Source organism: Aethalodelphis obliquidens, unplaced genomic scaffold, assembly GCF_003676395.1.
Source record: "Aethalodelphis obliquidens isolate GAN/ISIS:26980383/991018 unplaced genomic scaffold, ASM367639v1 scaffold2, whole genome shotgun sequence".
Lineage (NCBI taxonomy): Eukaryota > Metazoa > Chordata > Mammalia > Artiodactyla > Delphinidae > Aethalodelphis > Aethalodelphis obliquidens.
This window is the reverse complement of record NW_020837946.1, coordinates 22075115-22096672: the sequence shown is the minus strand read 5'-3', so window position 1 is coordinate 22096672 and position 21558 is coordinate 22075115. Positions and strand designations below refer to the sequence as shown.

The 21558-nt window shown below is 40.3% G+C and overlaps 1 protein-coding gene across 3 annotated transcripts in view; it reads right to left on the bottom strand.

The window, feature by feature from the left end:
* The window catches only part of ABCA12 (ATP binding cassette subfamily A member 12), a 180790-nt gene that overhangs the window by 35143 nt on the left and 124089 nt on the right, over positions 1-21558 (bottom strand). For all 3 annotated transcript variants that reach the window (XM_027122124.1, XM_027122141.1, XM_027122131.1), the window contains 11 exons: positions 14525-14854; positions 13344-13413; positions 13120-13254; positions 12099-12254; positions 11010-11196; positions 9017-9235; positions 7347-7543; positions 6381-6541; positions 4693-4929; positions 2872-3022; positions 312-564 (listed from right to left, as the gene is read on the bottom strand). In XM_027122124.1, the coding sequence (XP_026977925.1) occupies positions 312-564; positions 2872-3022; positions 4693-4929; positions 6381-6541; positions 7347-7543; positions 9017-9235; positions 11010-11196; positions 12099-12254; positions 13120-13254; positions 13344-13413; positions 14525-14854 (2096 nt within the window). The remainder of the gene's footprint in view (positions 1-311; positions 565-2871; positions 3023-4692; positions 4930-6380; positions 6542-7346; positions 7544-9016; positions 9236-11009; positions 11197-12098; positions 12255-13119; positions 13255-13343; positions 13414-14524; positions 14855-21558) is intronic.

Below are 21558 nucleotides of genomic sequence, written 5' to 3'. Positions count from 1 at the left end.
AAAAGCTATTTGCTATATATTACAACAATAGTAAAAAGCTATTTGCTATATATTACAACAGATTGGGAAGCCATACCTAACCTGGCTTTCCTGATTAAAGTCTCATAATTAAAAATAAAGATGTACTATAACTTTATTTTTAGACAAACACAAAAAGGAGTATCACGCTGCAATAAATCAAACTGTGTATTCCTTTGGCAGGATCAGGTACTGTGGCTACTAGGTTCTTTAGCACTACACGGCATTCACAGGCACAATGTACCTCTGGAGGTATGTGGAAATGTTGTTTTAGTTAAAGGGAAGAAACTTACGCATAGAAGGTTGTCTGTTCAGAGGTACCGTAAAGAGATGGGGAGAGCTGGATCTCTGGATAGCTGTCGCTGGAACTTCTTAGCGTACCAAAGCCCATGGCAGTGGTTACAAAGATGATGGGGAGAATAACCTGAGCTATGAAACCTTTCCAGTTCCTGCGGGTGTGGTGGAACCTCTGAATGAGTATAGCCATTACTTTCTTCAGTAACAGTCCAAAACCATCCAATCTCTCTCCTCTGGTCAGGATTTTGTCTGATTAGAAAAAAAAAAAAAATTTAATACGGTTCTGGGAAATCCTGCTAAATCCAGAACTAAAGTAACTTCAGAACCTATAGATGAATGGTATAATGTGGCATGGTAGGAAAAGCTTATATTTTAAAGATTTGCATTTGAAGTTCAGCTCTTCATTGATCAGCTTTGGGCCCGAGCCTCTCCATCTCATACAGCTTCTGTAAAAGTGCTTTGAAAATTATAAATTACTATACGCAAAATATTCTCTGTCATATACATAGTACTTTTACATGTCAAAGTGAGATATCTAGAATTTTATAAATGAATATTGTTCCCAATCTCTTAAAGTCTCAATGCAGAATCAGTATTATTACTAATTACTAATATTCAAGAGGTAGCTTCTATCAAAAGACTGAATTCAAATAAAATAAACAGAAACCAGAACAGCAGCCTAGTCTAACTCATTCCTATTGTGGGCAACTTAGTGATGGTAAGTGTAATTGGCTCTCATTGTAATGTGAGGTCCAGTGAAGTCACCTCAAACACAGGAAAAGGAAAATGCTCTCCTCCAAAGTATAATTCTCGTTCAAATACTTATTCATTACATTCCTTTTAGAAATCTGGACTGATTATATGGCGTTTCAAAACTCTATTTTTACCACGTGAGTCACAAAAAAGAACTCATTGGAAAAAAATGTCTACCCTCTTTCCTCCCAAACCCACCCCACACTGCCCTGAAATGCTCTTCAGGTGCTGAGAAGATATCCGATGGCTTCTGAGAGTAAGAGCAGCTGTGGAGGCCATAAACTGTTGCTTCCTCAACACTGCTTGTACAACTAATAATTTCAGCAGCCCCTCTAAAAATAGTTTCAAGTATAACATTCCCTCCGAAGGCCTGCCACCAAGCGCTCCTTTACATGTGATAAGATGACAGTATTTGTCAACTCTGTGGATATTTTTAATTCTCCATCACAAATTATGCAGCACAAAAATCATGATCTTCATTTAGCTGATAAGGAAAAATACAAAGCTGCTTAATTTAAAATGAATTCCAATTAAATAGAGTGAACAAGTTTAAATGCAAACTCATATCTCTGCAAAGGGGAACTGCAGAAGGAGCTGAATATTTTAAGTTAATTAGTATGCTTTTCTGTTTCTTGAGAAATTACATGTCGATGAGTTACAGGTGTATCAAATGGAGCAAATGTGCTTTCTAAATGATAATGTCAATGAGGGGAACATTCTGACTGAAGAATAGTTTCAAATTATGAGACAAATGCAGAGGCAAATACATAACATTTACTTCCTGAAGCAGATGACCACTCTCTAATCAAAGTCTTCCATTCCATAGTCTCGACAATTATATTCTCAAAAGATGATACCTGAGGAATCTAGCAGAGGACAAATGAGACTCCCAAGTTCCAGAATTACACAAACATTAGAGATTATCTTTTCTGAGTTTTAGAGCCAAGCAAATGTTTAATCAAAAGTTCTATTCCTAGAAATTTTTCCCAATTTAAGCAAACTGTTGAAATGACTACTCCATCGTTTATACATGATTTTACTATATGCTTCCTTAAGTAAATAGTGTTTCCAAAGGCATAAATTAACTGTCAGAAAGATAATAAGACAGGATAAAATTATTTTCAAAAGAACCCAATCCCTCAAAGTCATGTCAAGAAACATGATTTTCCAAACATATCTTATGTGAAGAACTGTGGGGAAACCTATTATTATAGATTCTTAACCATCAAGTCCAACTTTACCAATTCAGAGACCCTCTCCCAAAAGCATCTTCTCAGAGCCTGAATTTTCTCAGCATATGAATCACTCAGAGGTGGGGGAAGGTTAGACATGTTTTCCAATGAGGTCCCATAAAGAGGGATGACTCTTTTTTACAAAAAAACTTTTTTTGACTATGACTACCACTTGAACATGTGTAATAGCAATGAGTGAGCTACCTTAGAAGGTAACTTGGCTCACTGTTGGACACCACCAATTACAAGAAGGATTTTAACTCGTTGAACACAACTCTGGAGTTGTAGTAAGTCATATCCTGAAAATGACTTCTGGTGGCTAGAAGAAAAACTAATCACCACCCTAACAAGGAAGTTCTTTCACATTCTTCAAAATGTTTATGAAACAGAGAATTCAATTGGGTTTAATAAATATTTTGTATATAAAAAAGAAAGCTTATATTTCTTTAGTCTTTTTAAATTTAGAAAGAAAATTTAAAGTTGAATTAAAAAAAAAAATCTGTCCTGTGATTTTTCTCCCTTAGGTCATTTATTGGAATTAAGCAAAATGTGCACATTAGATTTATTATACCATCTCTGTCTGTGAAATTGCTGCTGCTCACAGATAAATCATCATGAGTTGAGATGACACTGGTACTGGAATTTCCAATTTTCTTTTGTGTTAAGTGCTCAAAACTCATATCATTATTTTTCTGTGACCCTTTAGTCAAGTTCAGAAAGACCTAGAAAGAGAAGCCAGAACACTTCATTAGTGTAAAACATGCATGTGTTTTCTAGTTTCTTTTTTTTTTTTAACATCTTTATTGGAGTCTAATTCCTTTACAATGGTGTGTTAGTTTCTGCTTTATAACAAAGTGAATCAGTTATACATATACATATATCCCCATATCTCTTCCCTCTTGCGTCTCCCTCCCACCATCCCTATCCCAACCCTCTAGGTGGTCACAAAGCACCGAGCTGATCTCCCTGTGCTATGTGGCTGCTTCTCACTAGCTATCTATTTTACATTTGGTAGTGTATATATATGTACATGCCACTCTCTTACTTTGTCCCAGCTTACCCTTCCCCTCCCCCGTGTCGTCAAGTCCATTCTCTACGTCTGCGTCTTTATTCCTGTCCTGCCCCTAGGTTCTTCATGACCATTTATTTTTTTTCTTTTAAGATTCCATATATATGTGTTAGCATACGGTATTTGTTTTTCTCTTTCTGACTTACTTCACTCTGTATGACAGACTCTAGGTCCATCCACCTCACTACAAATAACTCAATTTTGTTTCTTCTTATGGCTGAGTAATATTCCATTGTATGTATGTGCCACATCTTCTTTATTTGATGGACATTTAGGTTGCTTCCATGTCCTGCCTATTGTAAATAGAGCTGCAATGAACATTGTGGTACATGACTCTTTTTGAATTATGGTTTTCTCAGGGTATGTGCCCAGTAGTGGGATTGCTGGGTCGTATGGTAGTTCTATTTTTAGTTTTTTAAGAAACCTCCATACTGTTCTCCATAGTGGCTGTATCAATTTACATTCCCACCAACAGTGCAAGAGGGTTCCCTTTTCTCCACACCCTCTCCAGCATTTACTGTTTGTAGATTTTTTTGATGGTGGCCTGTTTTCTAGTTTCTAAGCTCAATTTTGATTTTAAATTTTTACCATATTTATTGAGACAAATAAGTACGACTTTAAGTGAACATTTTTGAGAGGGACTTTAAGTGAACATATTTGTATGTAAAAGATATGTGTTCTCTAAGTGAAGCAACATGTTTGTTCTCAGAAGTCAGTCTTACATAACAACGGTATTGAGATAATTTTAAGATTTTGATTTTGTAAAATGTTTTTTTTTAATTTTTAAATTTTTTGTAATCAAAAGCATCTTTATTTTTGGTTCCCTTCTTGAAATGTTTATTTATTTATGTTTTAAAATTTATTGATTGATTTTTGGTTGCATTGGGTCTTCGTTGCTGCATGTGGCTTTCTCTAGTTGCGGGGAGTGGGGGCTACTCTTGGTTGTGGTGCACAGGCTTCTCATTGCGGTGGCTTCTCTTGTTGTGGAGCATGGGCTCTAGGCACGTGGGCTTCAGTAGTTGTGGCCTGTGGGCTCTAGAGCGCAGGCTCAGTAGTTGTGGCTCACGGGCTCTAGAGCGTAGACTCCGTAGTTGTGGTGCACGGGCTTAGTTGCTCTGTGGCATGTGGGATCTTCCCGGACCAGGGCTCAAACGCGTGTCCCCTGCATTGCCAGGCAGATTCTTAACCACTGCACCACCAGGGAAGCCCTGAAATGTTTACTTTTAAATATTTCTTTTCTTTCTAAAAAGAACTGTTCACATTTATTCTAAAGGAACAAGCAAGTTAACCAGTTTTAAGCAAAAAGGAAATGTCCAGGTATACCTCTTCCATGGTGGTATCTGAAATGCCATAACACCCGACGTTGAGGTCACTCAGGCCATTGTCCAGTGTTCTCAGGAGTGAAAGATAGGCCCCTGAGACGTTGGTGCTAAACGGAGGAAGCACATAGACAAGCTCTCCCCCGATGTCCTCCTTGAGGTAGGCTTCAGGGAGATGTGATTGGATCACTGCTGTCACAGCTGTCGTGTCACATACTGCACTTGCATTTACATTTGGACTCTAGAGACGAAAAGAGAAGTTAAAAACTCCCTTGTCTTTACACTGTAGTGCCCAAGGGCCCCAATCAGAGGGTGGCAAGTTCTTTTAGGCCAGTTCAGACCTATGCCACATAGTGATAACACATCACTCCTCTTGTGGCTTCGTGTCCCACTGGGACCCCTCTACTTGCCTATAAGTCACTATAAGTGCCTATAAGTGCACTATAAGTGCCTATAAGTCACTTTCTACTGGCTCCCCTCTCTCACCTCACCCTGTCCCTTCTCCAGCCTCCTTGCTCACCATCCTCTTTTCCCTCTTATGTATGTGCCCCACCCTAGTGACAACAGACTCCTTCTGTCGTCGGACGCTTCAGGCTCAGGCATGCTTCCTCCTCAGGGCCTTTGCAATTGTTCCTTTGCCCCAGATAGTGGCATGGCTCACTCTCTGCCTGGCCTCAACTCTTGGCTCAACTGTCACCTTCTCAGAGACCCCTTCTCTTACTACCCTACTTAAAATGGCACCGCCCAGCACTCCCCATGCCCCTTCCTCTGCTTTATTCTACCCACAGCCTTTATCACCTGCTAATATTCTAAATAATATATTTATCAATTTTACCACCTGAATTCCCCACACCCCATCAGAATATAAACTCCATGAGGGCAGAGATCTTAATATCATCAGTTCACTGCTGTATCCCCAGCACCTAGAACAGTGTCTTGGGCACATATTAAGATATCGTATGCACCTAATACATAAGTTTTCGAATGAATTAATGAATATAACAATGGACTACTCTTTTATATTTTGGAAGTCACATCCGGACGATCAGATGTAAAATAAATGATAGTGGTCAAAACCTTCCTAATAGCATATACCTCTGGCACAGTGTTGATACCTATGCTATTTTAGGTGGTCCAGGGAGCCTTAGTAAGCACTTTTGTTCTTCCAAGATGTGAAAGCACCACTGGCCTGTCTGAATTAATCTCCACATTGCCATTCAAGGAATACTGATCAGAAAGTGAATACATGACTGCATATTCTCTTCATTTGCTTTTTATAGAGCGGAAAACCTAATTTTTAGCCTTAGAGGCTGAAATGCTAGGGAAACTAACAGGCTGATCCTCCATCAGTAACCTTAGTACAGACCTTTCTTTCATCGAGCACATTGGTTCTCAGTGTGCAATCCCAGACCAGTAGGAGCAGCAGCACACGGGCTGATGTGGACCTTGGCAGAAATGCAGCAAATTCTGGAGCCTCATACCAGATTTACCGAATCAGAGACTCTTGGGGGTGGAGCCAGAAATTTGGGTTTAACAAAAGACCTTCAGTGGTTCTGATACTCGCTCAGTTTGAGAAACATGATCCTAACAGATTAATTTTAGCAATGAATAAAGTTGGACACATTCTGCTTCTGTTTCATACAAAACTTAATTTACGGTCCCATAATGAGGTATGTTTTCTCTCCTACAAACCTTTTTCTTGGTGAGTGTGAGGTGATACCCGTCCCCAAAGGCTTCCTTGAGATAAAATGGTGACCCGCAGCAGCGCAGCCCACCCTCCTCCAGGAAGGCGATGCGGTCACTCAGCACTTCAGCCTCGTCCAAGTGGTGTGTCGACAGAATGATTGTTCTGGCTTGAAAATACAGAGGAGAACAACCAAGAATGAAAAGTGAAGCTGCAGTTCCCAGGATGTACGGAGTTAGCACAAGTAAAGCCTGTGATTTATGAGGAGGAGAGTCACGTTTTATGGGCTAACTGAAAAACTGATCAGAATGAGCTTTCAAACTGAGAAATGCGGACGGGGTATTCCTAAATGTTTTTCTTATAAATTGGCAGCAAATACACATCGCTTATGCTGTAAGGCTGAGTGTCCACACTCTGCAGGGGGGGCAACTCTTCCTAATCCCTTAGTCTGTCCCCTTGGCTTCACTTCCATTCTCTCTCTTTCTTTCTGTCACTTCCCTTCTCTCTCTTTCTTTCTGTCTCTCTCTCTCCCTCCCTCCCTTCACTATGAAAAAGCAGTAATTTTAAAGACTTTTTGAATATTCTTCTCTGATTAAGCCACTCCACTCTGATTGCTCCTTTGCTTCACATCCTGTTAGCACTTATTTAGTCTGTTTTCAGTTTATTTTCATTTGTGTATGTTTGGTATCTCTAATTAGATTCTAAGCTCCTCTAGGCAGAATTTGGAACTTCTATTGGATTTGCATGCTCTCAAAAGGGCCAGTTAAGTGCTCAATTCACAGTGGGCACTACATAGATATTAACTAATTGATCCAGGAATTTAGCTGGGAGAAGAGAAGACCTCACAAAAGGAAGAGCACACCTTAGATCTTTAATGGAGATTATAAACAGAAAAGGCTTTAACTTCTTTGTGTGCATCCCAGAGGGCAAAATTATGACTGTTGCTTGGCGAAGTTATAAGAAGATACTCATACCAGTTTTGTTCTTGGATATGACATCCCATATACTTCGGCGAGAGCATGGGTCAACTCCAGTGGATGGTTCATCTAAAATTACCACCCTTGATCCTCCAATAAGAGCTATGGATATGGATAACTTCCTCTTCATTCCTCCTGACAATGTTCCAACTCTCTTATGACGATGGCTATATAGTCCAGTATCTTTTAAAGTCCTTAAAAAATGATATATAGTGGTTATTTTTTTACAGACAGAAAATGTGAACAATGGAAAAATACAAAAAGCACCCTAAATGAGAGGTATTCACTAAGCAACTATTATGTGCTCAGCAAGGTAAACTATTGAAGATTCATGATACAGTTTTCTGTTACTTATCATCTAGCTGGTGGTATAAAACTAATACTCAGAAAACCACATAAGGAATACATGGCTCATTATTTTATTCATTCGTTTGACAAATATTTATAGAGTACCTGCCTGTTTTCTGCCAGACTGTGTTTTAGGTGCCGTGGAAAAGCACTGAGCCAATAACGTTCCTAACCCATTAGGAGATTATGTTCTAGTAGGTGTGTATATCAGGAGGAACGCTGGGGAAATTCAGTAGATAAACACATTCCCAAGTAAGTTTATAATATGCTATTTCATGATAAGTGTGATTAAAAAAAATACAGGGTATATGAGATGAGTGCCTGGGATATGCTATTTCAGGCATCTATTCTACACATGGTAGTCCCCTCAGAGAAGCTGACATTTGAGCAGAGACCAGTAAGGTGGAGGAGTAAGTCAAAGGGCTGTCTGGGGAAGGCTGCTCTAAGTAGAGGGTACATGGGAAGTTCTGAGGCTGGAGCAGGCCTAGCATAACTAAGTGTGCACCTGGGTGAGCGTGCCTAGAGCAGAGTGAATGGGGAAAAAGCAGAAGGAAATAAGATCAAAAGGATTGGAAGCAGGTCAGGAAGTGCCTCATAGGCCTTGGTAAGAACATTCCTGAGTTTCACAGAGTGTGGTGAGAAGCCATAAGAGGGTTTTGACAAAGGAGTGACCTGGTCTGATCTGCAGTTTAAAAAGGTCACCTTGTCTGCTCTTTGAATAGACTGTACAAGGGAAAGTAGAAGCTAGGAGTCCAGTTAAGACCAGTATGGTAGGGACTTCCCTAGTGGCCCAGTGGTAAAGAATCCACCTTCCAATGCAGGGGATGCAGGTTCGATCCCTGGTCGGGGAACTAAGATCTCACATGCCGCAGGGCAACGAAGCCCATGTGCCACAACTACTGAGCTTGCGTGCCTCAACGAGAGAGCCTGCATGCTGCAAACTACAGAGCCCACATGCCCGGGAGCCCATGTGCCACAACTAGAGAGAGAAAACCTACACGCCACAACTAGAGAGAAGCCCGTGTGCCACAACTAAGACCCGAGGCAGGCAAGAAAGAAAAAAGACCAGTATGGTAGCCTCAGAGGTTAGAAACAGAGGATTGGGGGTAATATGGGAGTCAGAGATGAAGACAGTTAAACAATTCCAGTATAACTGGCCAGTGAGGATAATGCCCTTAAATGTATACGATACTAGAAAAGTAGAAAAACTAAAAACAATTGTTTCCTGAGAAACTGTCTCCTACTGGTATTATTACTAGACCTTGACCTCTTTTTGAGAGGAGTTACCCACGCATGTTCTCACTGCTGTCATATCTGACCTTTTTACTTCCTCGTGCAGCTGCTTTTTAGTCCAGTGAGGAGCTTTGATGGAGCCGTATAAGAGGAGGTGCTCCTTGGTAGTGAGGTAACCGAACAGGACATCATGTTGCATGCAGACCCCCAGGTTCTTCCTCACGGTGTGGAGATCTGTTTTGATATCTTTTCCATAAACCAAGATGGTACCTGCTGAGGCCTCAAACAGCCCAGTCAACAGTGAGCTGGGAATGAAGAAACCATAAATTAGGTGTGAACCAAAACTCTGAGTTAGATTTTAGGACTAAATGTATCTCAGTTGTTAGCAAAAAATGTTACAGTGTATCTTCCCAGGCCAGGTCAATGGGATTAATTGGGAATAAAAATTAAAATTACTTTTATGCCTCCAATAATTTAGAGTGTGATAGAAACACTATGTGATGATGATGATGATAGTGGTGGGGTGATGGTGGTAGCAATGACAGAAATGGTTGCGCTTTTTAACTGCAAATGCACTCCCTCCTTGAGCAAACTCCTGCACTTCCCTGGCATCAGGTAGTACCCATACGCAATTAAGCCTCAAATTTCTGTTTTCCACATGAACTTTGGTCATCTTAAGTCCCTTACTCTACCCTGTGACGAAAATATTCTCACCTACAAACTCCTCATATTTCAGATGGTCCGTAAACTGGGAAGTTATTTAATATCCATCTTCTCCACTAAAATGTAAGCTCCATGAGGTCAGGGAAAGGACTTGTTATCTCACCACCCTCAGTACCTAACTAGTGTCATGCACGTAATAGATCTTAAATGACTATTGTGGATTAAATAGGGAATCAATATAATATGTAATTCTTCCCATAAATACACATTAAAATCAAATAACATATTTCTTTATATTCAGAAAACTGAAATGGGGACTTTCTCAGCTAAAATTATAGCCTCTTCAAAATCCTTCTCCATCACTTTTCTTCATTGTCCTCTTGTTACCTGTTAGAAATCTTACATTTTAAGCATTGTATTCTTACTAGAAAGCCAACTCTGAATTGAAACAGGTCATATAAATGAGAGTAGCTGCATGTTCACTCATTTCATAACTTTCCTTTGTCCCCTTTTATTTACTAAAGATTAATTTGTATATGTTCTGGCAGTCACTGAGCTTACTCATGATGATAGCAAATAGCATATCCAACAACAGACACTTGTTCTCAAATAAGGCCTAAAGCACCAACAGCATCTTAGAGCTGACTCCAAGCTAAGCCTAGTAGAGCACTGGAGGTGAGTCACAGAAAAAAATTCAACAGAATGTCACTTTAAAAACATTTGAATCTTCTCCATTAGGATACAGGAAAATGCTAGTTAACTGAAGAGAGAGAAAGAGCAGCCCATGTACCACTTGTGGCCTTTCTGATCTATATCTGATAGCTGGTGATCCTTTTCTTTCTTCATGAATCAAGGTAAGGGTTCTCTGTAATAGAGTGGCTGGGGCTGAGTGTGTTTATACCAAGGTTTGTGAACCCAAACTGGTACATGGGCCAGGATAAAAATGCAGAGAAATGAAATAGACTGAATGTATGAGGCAGTAAAGATAGGTGGGGACCAGGGATGAACCAGAAAGTAGATGGCCCCTTTGAGAACAGTCACTAACAAGCCCCAAACAATTGTCTCTACCGAAGCCTGTAGATCCAATGTTGCCAGAACTTCCTATTATCTAAGAGATAGCAGGAATATTTATATGTATTGGAGAACTCTCCCATTTTTAAATGCTGGCACTGAAATTAGAAATTTTAAGAAGTACCAGTGTGCCAATATTAGGTAGAGCAAATAAACCTATCTGGTGGGTCTGATCTGGACTTTGAGCTCACAATTCGGACCTTTGACTTGGACTCCATTTTCCAGGAAACAACTTGAGCTATCTTAATCCATCTGGGAGTTGTAACAACTTTATATTTATGAAAGAAGTGAGGAAACATTAAGTAATATGCTTCCATGACACCTAAGTGTTGAAAAGTAACATACATGGTAGTAGTTTTCCCAGCGCCATTGGGCCCCAGCAATGAAGTAATATGTCCTTCATAAAAGTTCAGACTGAGGTTAGCAACAGCAATTTTTGAGCCATAGTTCTTTGTGACCCCATGCAGGGCAACCCCAACTGTGAGATCTTTAGGTTCAGACTCAGTGTTGGAGGGAAACACGTATTCAGGACCTGGAAAGAAATTAAGAAAAGACTTGTAAGCTCACAAGGAAGATAAATGAAGCTAGAGTTAGACTTTTCATTAATTAAAAATTGAAGACTATAAAAGCACAAGCCTCAAAGTAAAAAATCATTCCAGGAATAAATGATCTACTATAGTCTTCAGCCTTCTCACTTGTTTCAAAAATGAATGAGGGCGGGGAACCACACTCTAAGGTTTATATTGCCCTTCCCTGTCAGAAAAAGGAGTCTCAGAATATAGTATCATAATAATGAATTCTCCTTTATTCCACAGATCTCAAATACTCAAAACACAATTTTAAGGCTTGGTCCTCCAATTGGACAGGATGATATCTACTTACAGAATAAATGTCTACAGTGACAAGGCTCGCTCAGATCTGTGGTTTATAGAATCGGTTCATTAATTACTCTCCACATTTCCTTCAGGCATCACAGAAGGACCACTTATATGGGTCATCCTTACTTTATGAAGCTGACACTGCTCACCCAATGTCAGTAAAACATGAGCCTTAAACTGTCTGTTCAGTGTTGCTGACGGGTTAGGCTAAATTATCCATACTTGTTACTTGGTTACTCCTTATGACTAGTGACAGACGGCTGAGGTGAGGGGTGCAGACTGGCGCCAAGGAACAAAGTTTCTCTCTGTGTGAATCTAACTGGAACACAAAGGGATCTGCAATCTTGGCCTAATTAGCACCATATGCTAACCAACTGGGCTAATGAGCTCAGAAAAAGCCACAATTTAATCTCTCTAAGAGTCCCAACACATATGTGTAGACATATTCATCCATGACTAAAAGGATAATTTTGCCATTTAGAAAAAGATAATTCAAATCACTAGTCATGTAAATTTTATATCACTTCTCTCATAATAATGCATGTTGTTGACCTACTTGTCTTACTGGCAGATGGGATGGTGTTCTGCATCATGATATTAGTAAAGATAAGGCCATTGCTTTTCTCATGCTTCACTTCTGCGCATCCCAACCGCTCCTTCCAATAGGAAGGAAGGAATGGAAAATACCATGGAGCTGCCATACCATATGTACCTGTAACAAAAATGTATTAGGAAAAGTAATTATTAATTGATTGCTAATATTAAGCATCAGAAGCTAAATAACAGAGTACTTACTATACAGCGTTCAGGAAGTATTTTTATTTTTTTGTGGTCTCAGTTTCCAAAGTAAAGTAAAAAAGATAGCCTTTTAAAAAATTCTTTCTTTTTTAAACAGCTTCATTGGGTATAGTTACATACCATAAAATTTAATCATTGTAAGTGTAGAGTGAGACGATTTTTAGTAAATAAAGTTGTGCAACCATAACCACAATCCAAAAATTCCAATAACTCCAAAACTTTCTCCCATGCCCTTTGCAGATAATCCCTACTTTCAACCCAAGTTACAGGCAATCACTGATCTGCTTTGTCTCTATATACCTCTCTTTTACAGAAATTTTATATAACTGGAATAGAATAATAGTCTTTTATTCATTTATAGCATCAAAAACGTACAAATATAAATAAGACTTAGTGGAAAAACTCCTGATCATGTTGAAGTTTTAACCACTTGAGACCTAGGAGGGGAATCCCACCAGTCTTGTTCCATTAGAACCGGATAAGTTCTCCTTAGAATTAGGAGACTTGATTTTTGCCTTATGATATCTTGTTCTCCCATTTGGAAAGACTGGATTCCATGCTCCTTAATTCACGCTATCCTTTAAAGGAACATCAGAGAAAAAACTCAACAGTGCATTATCTCCTCCTGGAAAATTTTGTTTAGTTTTGGGATTTCAGTGTTTCTTTTTGGAGATGATATGTGGCAAAGAAAAATATTAGAAAATATATATTAGCAGATTTATAATAAATATAATTTATTACCATAAAAAAGCATGTATCTATAGGAAGCATGTTTGTACCTGGGAAAACGTTCCTGACATACCAAGCAATAAGGAAATAAATGAAAGAGTCGGCTAGGATTAGACAGCATAGCCAGCCAAACGAAGTGGTGTCATCCTGAACTGGGGAACTGTACATATTTTCCCACTGAAGACCTAAGAAGTGAACACATAGATTTATTCTTTTTGTGAGACATATTGCAGGTGTGGAAGATAAAATCCAGTTGTAAAGGAAGTGAACCTACCAATGCCCTGCTCCTCATATCGTGCAATGTACTGACTTGCATAGCTGAAAGCTGTTGGGGACAGCAGGCTCTGTGAAGAAAATCAATGGCAATGATAGTTCTTGTAGATTTCACACATTTCGCCCAGAGGGATCTTAACATACTTAAAACTTTGGGCACTTATATAGATAAAACTGACGTTAACTCTCTAAGCATATTTAAAATCACAGAGGTCCCTTACCAAGCATGCTACAACTCTGGAAGAATAGGAGAGGAAATAGCAGAAAACAAAAGCAGTAAAATTATAATTTGAAAAATATTTATCAAAAATCCAAAATATATATATCTAAACTTATTAAATGTTGCTTAGCAATTTATAAAACCACTAATAATAGGGTAATGCAATGTTAAGGCTAATATCAAATGAAATGTTAGGGGCCAGAAGATGTTTGTACTTCAGAGATTGACTTCAAGTGATCGAAGTTTTATGCACGAAAATATACTGTCAATTGACTACTAATAATGCAACAAATTAAAAATTTAGATGTTGTTTAAACTCAAGGTGGTCAATGTCAAATGAAAGTTATTTATCACTTTCTATTTCCATAAACAGCAAAGTTTTAACATGGCTCGCAGTCAATGATGAGCTTTACTTCTGCTTTCCAAATTTCAAAGTCAGTAAACTTAATGCTTTCGTTAAAATTCTTAAATTAATTTAGTACTTTAATTGAAAAAGCAGGAAAGAATTCAAAGTTGATTATATGCTCTCAGCGTATTTGTCTTTATGCCTGTATGTTATATTATATGTCATAAAAACCATGAGAATTATTCATTTATGAGAACAATGCCAGCTATAGAGGCTCTAAGATATTTAAGGAATTGGGCCAAAGAGAAGTCAGAATTCTTGATGATCTTCAAAACCTGATGTACTACATTCTAACTGTTCTTTCTTCAGGTACTATCTTATAGTAGCATCACATATTATAGTTTTAGAAACCGTGGAGAAAAAGTTTTCTTTTCATAGTCTTACACTTGTATGGTAGACAATAATGTAACTGACTCTCATCAGGACAGTTACTTATATTTTGCAAACACTGAACTTTTACATTTAGATAAGTGTATTCTCAGTTGGAGAGCCAAGACCACCAAAAAAGGTCCACTCCTTTCACACCCTGGCCATTCAGTTCTGACAGCTGACTCACCATGAATACTTTTATTATACAGCTCAACTCATTCTCAATTGTAACCAGAACAATAAATGGAAAAAAGGCAATGATGTAGATGAGGCTTCCAATCAGAGCTGCAATGTTGGTGTTGTTGAAGAAGACACTGATAAGGTAGCTCATGGCAAGAACTGAGAAGCTATAGTCCGAAAAATACAGGAACAAAATGAACCCATTTGTTTTTGGAAGAATATTGCCAAACTTGAGTATAATGATGAGGATGATGATGGTAACCAGTAAAAATGCAACACTCTCTATAATCCAGGCAAAAAAGTGGCTGCAGGAGTTTACACCCATCATCTTCATGTACTGAAAAAAGGAAAAAGTGTTAGCTCCTTCTTAAGCTAATATACACTTAAATAACAATTATTCCTGTATCATTCCAAACTGTCCATGAGACTCTTCATACACATGGAACCAGGCATTTTAATGATTTATCTAAGTCTAGTATTTGTCCATGCTTGCTATGTGAAATTAATATGACCATTTATTCCAGTCTATCTTAGATCGTATATTCCCAGAATGCCCCAATATAATGAATGATTTGGATGGTGAGGTTTGTTTTGTTTATTGACAACTTCATTTTATAACTGGTATCTAAGTGATGTCTCCAGATTAAACTAGTTTAGATCATCAAAATTTACGGTATCCCCTGCAGAATTTTATAACATGAATTTGACATTTGTGCAGGCATGAACATTTCAAGCTGGTGAAAACCCATGGTTTACTTCAAATTCAATGTAGGGACTGAGGTAATAAAACTCCATAATATTTTTACTAAACATGAATGAACAACACAATCAGTATTCATATTCCCGAGATAAATAGAATAGACCTGATTCCTAAGAATTTAAAACAAGCAAACTTTGAAGGGGGACTTTCTGCCTTTTGACATAACATTCCCCTCCTTAAAATCCCCAACAGCCTAGGTCAGGTTTGTCATCTTTGTTTTCCAAAAAGATGTCCATGGGGCTTCCCTGGTGGCGCAGTGATTGAGAATCCACCTACCGATGCAGGGCACACGGGTTCGATCCCTGGTCCAGGAAGATCCCACATGCCACGGAGCAATTAAGCCCGTGCGCCACAGCTGCTGAGCCTGCGCTCTAGAGCCCGTGGTCCACAACTGCTGAGCCTGCGTGCAGCAACTACTGAGGCCCACGTGCCTGGAGCCTGTGCTCCGCACCAAGAGAGGCCACGGCAATGAGGCCCGTGCACTGCAACGAAGAGTATTCCCTGCTCGCAGCAACTATAGAAAGCCCACGTGCAGCAACGAAGAACCAATGCAGCCAAAAATAAATAAATAAAAAATAAATAAATTAAAAAAAAAAAAGAAGTACAAACTTTCAGTTAAAAAAAAAAAAAAAAGATGTCCATGAATCCAAAATGAACTCATGTATCTCAGGTAAGCTTTACCTCTCTCTCTCTCAGTTGATATTCTTTAGTAACCCAGTGATATCCCTAGAGACCAAGGCATTCCACCAAGGTAGAAAAACAGACCAGCATGTTTGTTCATTAACTCAAAAGGATTCTGAAAGATCTGAAGTCCCTAGGACCTTGGGTGTCTTGAATTTGGTGACTTGAATTTGTACCTGGTTTCTAGTTTTAGCAACTCTTAATGTTAAGCTTATGAATGTAAATTCCATTTAAAAAAAGAACAAAAGAAATGTTCCACTAACAGCTTTATAATCCAGTACTTTTTTTGTAAAATCAAGGATTTTCAATGCCCCCCAATTTAAACCTAACTTGTCCAGGAAAAAAAAAAAAGGGAACGTGCCAAATCTTTTGCTCTACAAGCAAAATTGTGAATTTTACTTTTTGCCTTTGCAACTCATTACATTTTGATAACTCTGCTGCTCCAGTTGTTACCATGGAAACAGCTACCTGACTGGCAAGAGTCTAAGCTGTGGGCCTTAAGCTAATCACCACTGTGGAAATCCTGTGACTTTTCCTCCTAACTTTGCCCTTTTCCTCACCCTCTTCTCTCCTACTACTTCTCTCCTCCCAGACCCTGCCACCCTTTGCAGTAAAGATACAATCTATGTTTCCATAGGAATAAATGTGTGGGTCAAAGTAAAAAAAATCAGCATGGAGTGAAGATTGACTATGGAAAGTTTTCTCCAATTGCTATGTATCTATCATTGAAAAGAAAACTACATTTTGGTGTGAAAAAGACCTCACAGATTGGGCTTCCCTGGTGGCGCAGCGGTTGAGAGTCTGCCTGCTGATGCAGGGGATGCGGGTTCGTGTCCCGGTCCGGGAAGATCCCACATACTGCGGAGTGGCTGGGCCCGTGAGCCATGGCCGCTGAGCCTGTGCGTCCAGAGGCTGTGCTCCCCAACGGGAGAGGCCACAACAGTGAGAGGCCCGCATAACGCAAGAAAAAAAAAAAAAGACCTCACAGATCTTATTTTCGCAATTCTTTCCCTGCACCCCACCCCATTTGAGAAATTACTGTGTCATGTTTGATGACTTCATTTCAGAGATATTCACCAGTTTTTTGGTGACTTTCTGGTTATTTGTATTTTGACGTTTTTACTGAGTGTAATGCCTATTTGAATATAATTAAATGGGGAGTTACAGAACCCATATAACTACCCCAAAGCTGATATTCACCACCTAATTTCATGTGACCTACACAAAAACTACTGCCCCCCCCACACAGCAATGTATGTCAGTAGGAGGCAAGTCACTATATTTTACAAGGTGGATATACAACATCAAGGACTCTATCAAGGACATGAAATACAGCTGACTTCATGTATAAATATGTTTTCCTTCCCTGACAATGGATAGCTTCAGTATAAAACATTTATATATCTAGAAAATTCTACATTCATAGCCTTGTTAAAAAATAATTTAGCAAACCCGAAGACCAGGACTGAAGGTGTTGATCACCATAATTTTGAAATTTTCAAGGCTCAAGATCAGATTTCTATTCCCAAGAGTTGGTAAAAGTTGGAGACTGATCATTGCTTTTTTTTTTTTTTTTTTTTGGTACGCGGGCCTCTCACTGTTGTGGCCTCTCCCGTTGCGGAGCACAGGCTCCGGACGCACAGGCTCAGCGGCCATGGCTCATGGGCCCAGCCGCTCAGAGGCATGTGGGATCTTCCCGGACTGGGGCACGAACCCACATCCCCTGCATCTGCAGGCGGACTCTCAACCACTGCGCCACCAGGGAAGCCCCTGATCATTGCTTTTTATCAAAAAAGATCAGCTTAGGTGCTTCCAAAAGTGTTTACTACTTAACATTCTAGATCAAACTTCAGTGTTAAACTTCAGGATTTTATGCCATGAGAACAGCTGTTATTCATAAAGAGAAAAGGCAATGAGACTATGTAAGTCATCCATATATTATTCAGATTCACTGCCAAATTCGAGATAATCAACAAGACCAAACTTGCTAATGGAAGGTCACCCACAGAGAACGGCTGGCGTTAGTGTCTCCTCAGGGTGACAGATTCAGGTGTTGGCTTTGTAATCAGAGTCACTTTTCTCAAGCCCCCCAAACCTGCTGAAGCAATTCATCAATATCTGATAACGTGTTACTCAGGAAAACCCCTCTGCACAGTGGTCAAAGTCTGTTGCAGTTCTTGGCAGAAAATAATGACAAGAAAGAGATTCTGTAAGATTGTGGATAAATGTGTCACATTCAAGAGAAGCTTACGCACAGGGATTGACATTAATGCTGTCAGGAAAAGAAATCATAAATATACATATATTTACTTGACAGCAATGTCTTCAATTCAACAAGAATGTCAAGCACTGGTTACTAAGAAATAATAACATTTTCTACCTCAAATTTTATATCCTATTATAGAAATTTTTGTTATTGTTTTTAGTTAAGATATAAAGGATATTGTGATCATTACTTGGAATATTCCAAATTCTCACTAGTAGGATGGATAGTGTGTACTGAGAAGATATAAAAAAGAATAAACTAGGCAGAAGGGGAGAGGCAGCATGACCAAAGGAGGGCCTCTGGGGTGTGGAGTTCTGGAGTTTGGAGGAAAACATATCCCCTTTCTCACAGAGCTGAGGTTGAGGAACAGTTGCCTGGCTGCATACAGTGAAAAAGAGAACCTGGGTGGGAAGGTTTCCATGCCACTTACTGTGAAAAAAGTAGAGGCATAAAGAGGCTAAATAATTAGTCAAAAATGAAACAGCCAGGAGACGTTCACGATGGCAGAAGAGTAAGACGTGGAGATCACCTTCCTCCCCACAGATACACCAGAAATACATCTACACGTGGAACAGCTCCTACAGAACACCTGCTGAACGCTGGCAGAAGACCTCAGACCTCCCAAAAGGCAAGAAACTCCCCCACGTACCTGGGTAGGGCAAAAGAAAAAAGAAAAAACAGACACGAAAGAATATGGATGGGACCTGCATCTCTGGGAGGGAGCTGTGAAGGAGGAAAGGTTTCCACACACTAGGAAGCCCCTTCACTGGCAGAGACAGATGTGGAGGGGGTGAGGCTGCAGAGCCATGGAGGACAGCACAGCAACAGGGGTGCGGAGGGCAAAGTGGAGAGATTCCCACACAGAGGATCGGTGCTGACCAGCACTCAACAGCCCGAGAGGCCTGTCTGCTCACCCGCCAAGGCAGACGGGAGCTGGGAACTGAGGCTCGGGCTTCAGAGGTCAGATCCCAGGGAGAGGACTGGGGTTGGCTGCCTGAGCACAGCCTGAAGGGGGCTACTGCACCACAGCTAGCCGGGAGGGAGTCCGGGAAAAAGTCTGGAACTGCCTAAGAGGCAAGAGACCATTGTTTCAGGATGCACAAGGAGAGGGGATTCAGAGCACCGCCTAAATGAGATCCAGAGACGGGCATGAGCCGCGGCTATCAGCGCAGACCCCAGAGACGGGCATGAGATGCTAAGGTTGCTGTTGCAGCCACCAAGAAGCCTGTGTGCGAGCACAGGTCACTATCCACACCTCCCCTCCTGGGAGCCTGTGCAGCCCGCCACTGCCACAGTCTCGTGATCCAGGGACAACTTCCCCAGGAGAACGCACGGCAGGCCTCAGGCTGTCGCAATGTCACGCCGGCCTCGGCCACCACAGGCTCACCCCGCACTCTGTGCCTCTCCCTCCCCCCGGCCTGAGTGAGCCAGAGCCCACTAATCAGCTGCTCCTTTAACAACGTCCTGTCTGGGTGGAAACAGACGCCCTCAGGCGACCTACATGCACAGACAGGGCCAAATCCAACGCTGAACCCAAGGAGCCGTGCGAACAAAGAAGAGAAAGGGAAATTTCTCCCAGCAGCCTCAGGAGCAGCAGATTAAATCTCCACAATCAACTTGATGTACCCTGCATCTGTGGAATACCTGAATAGAAAACGAATCAGCCCAAAACTGAGGTGGTGGACTTTGGGAGCAACGATATATATATTTATTTCCTTTTTCTCTTTTTGTGAGTATGTATGTGTATGCTTCTGTGTGTGATGTTGTCTGTATAGCTTTCTTTTACCATTTGTCATAGGGTTCCGTTGGTCCGTTGTTTTTTTGTTTGTTTGTTTGTTTTTGTTTTTAGTATAGTTTTTAGCACTTATCATTGGTGGAATTGTTTTTTGGTTTGGGTGCTTTCTTCTTTTTAAACTACTTTTTAATTTCTTTTATTTTTAATAATTATTTTTGATTTTAATAACTTTATTTTACTTTCTTTCTTTCTTTCTTTTTTTCTCCCTTTTCTTCTGAGCCACGTGGCTGACAGGGTCTCGGTGCTCCAGCTGAGTGTCAGGCCTGAACCTCTGAGGTGGGAGAGCCGAGTTCAGGATATTCGTCCACCAGAGACCTCGCAGCTCCACGTAATATCAAACGGTGAAAGCTCTCCCAGAGATCTCCATCTCAACGCTAAGATCCAGTTCCACTCAACGACCAGCAAACTACAGTACTGGACACCCTATGACACACAATTACCAAGACAGGAACACAGCCCCACCCATTAGCAGGGAGGCTGCCTAAAATTATAATAAGGTCACAGACACCCCAAAACACACTAACGGATGCAGACCTGCCCACCAGAAAGACAAGATCTAGCCTCATCCACCAGAACACAGAGTCCCCTCTACCAGGAAGCCTACACAACTCACTGAACCAACCTTAACCACTGGGGGCAGACACCAAAGACAACAGGAACTACGAACCTGCCTGTGAAAAGGAGACCCCAAACACAGTAAGTTAAGTAAAATGAGAAGACAGAGAAACACACAGCAGATGAAGGAGCAAGGTAAAAACCCACCAGATCAAACAAATGAAGAGGAAATAGGCAGTCTACCTGAAAAAGAATTCAGAATAATGAGAGTAAAGATGATCCAAAATCTTGGAAATAGAATGGAGAAAATACAAGAAACATTTAACAAGGACTTAGAAGAACTAAAGAGCAAACAAACAATGATGAACAACACAATAAATGAAATTGAAAATTCTCTAGAAGGAATCAATGCAGAATAAGTGAGGCAGAAGAAAAGATAAGTGACCTGGAAGATAAAATAGTGGAAATAACTAGTGCAGAGCAGAATAAAGAAAAAGGAATGAAAAGAATTGAGGACAGTCTCAGAGACCTCTGAGACAACATTAAATGCACCAACATTCGAATTATAGGGGTCCCAGAAGAAGAAGAGAAAAAGAAAGGGACTTATAAAATACTTGAAGAGATTATAGTTGAAAACTTCCCTAATATGGGAAAGGAAAAAGTCAATCAAGTCCAGGAAGTGCAGAGAGTCCCATACAGGATAAATCCAAGGAGAAACACGCCAAGACACATATTAATCAAACTATCAAAAGTTAAATACGGTGCTCCCCTGGTGGCACAGGGGTTGAGAGTCCGCCTGCCGATGCAGGGGACGCGGGTTCATGCCTGGTCCAGGAGGATCCCACATGCCGCAGAGCGGCTGGGCCTGTGAGCCATGGCTGCTGAGCCTGCAAGTCTGGAGCCTGTGCTCCGCAACAGGAGAGGCCACAACAGTGAGAGGCCCACGTACCGCAAAAAAAAAAAAAAAAAAGTTAAATATAGAAC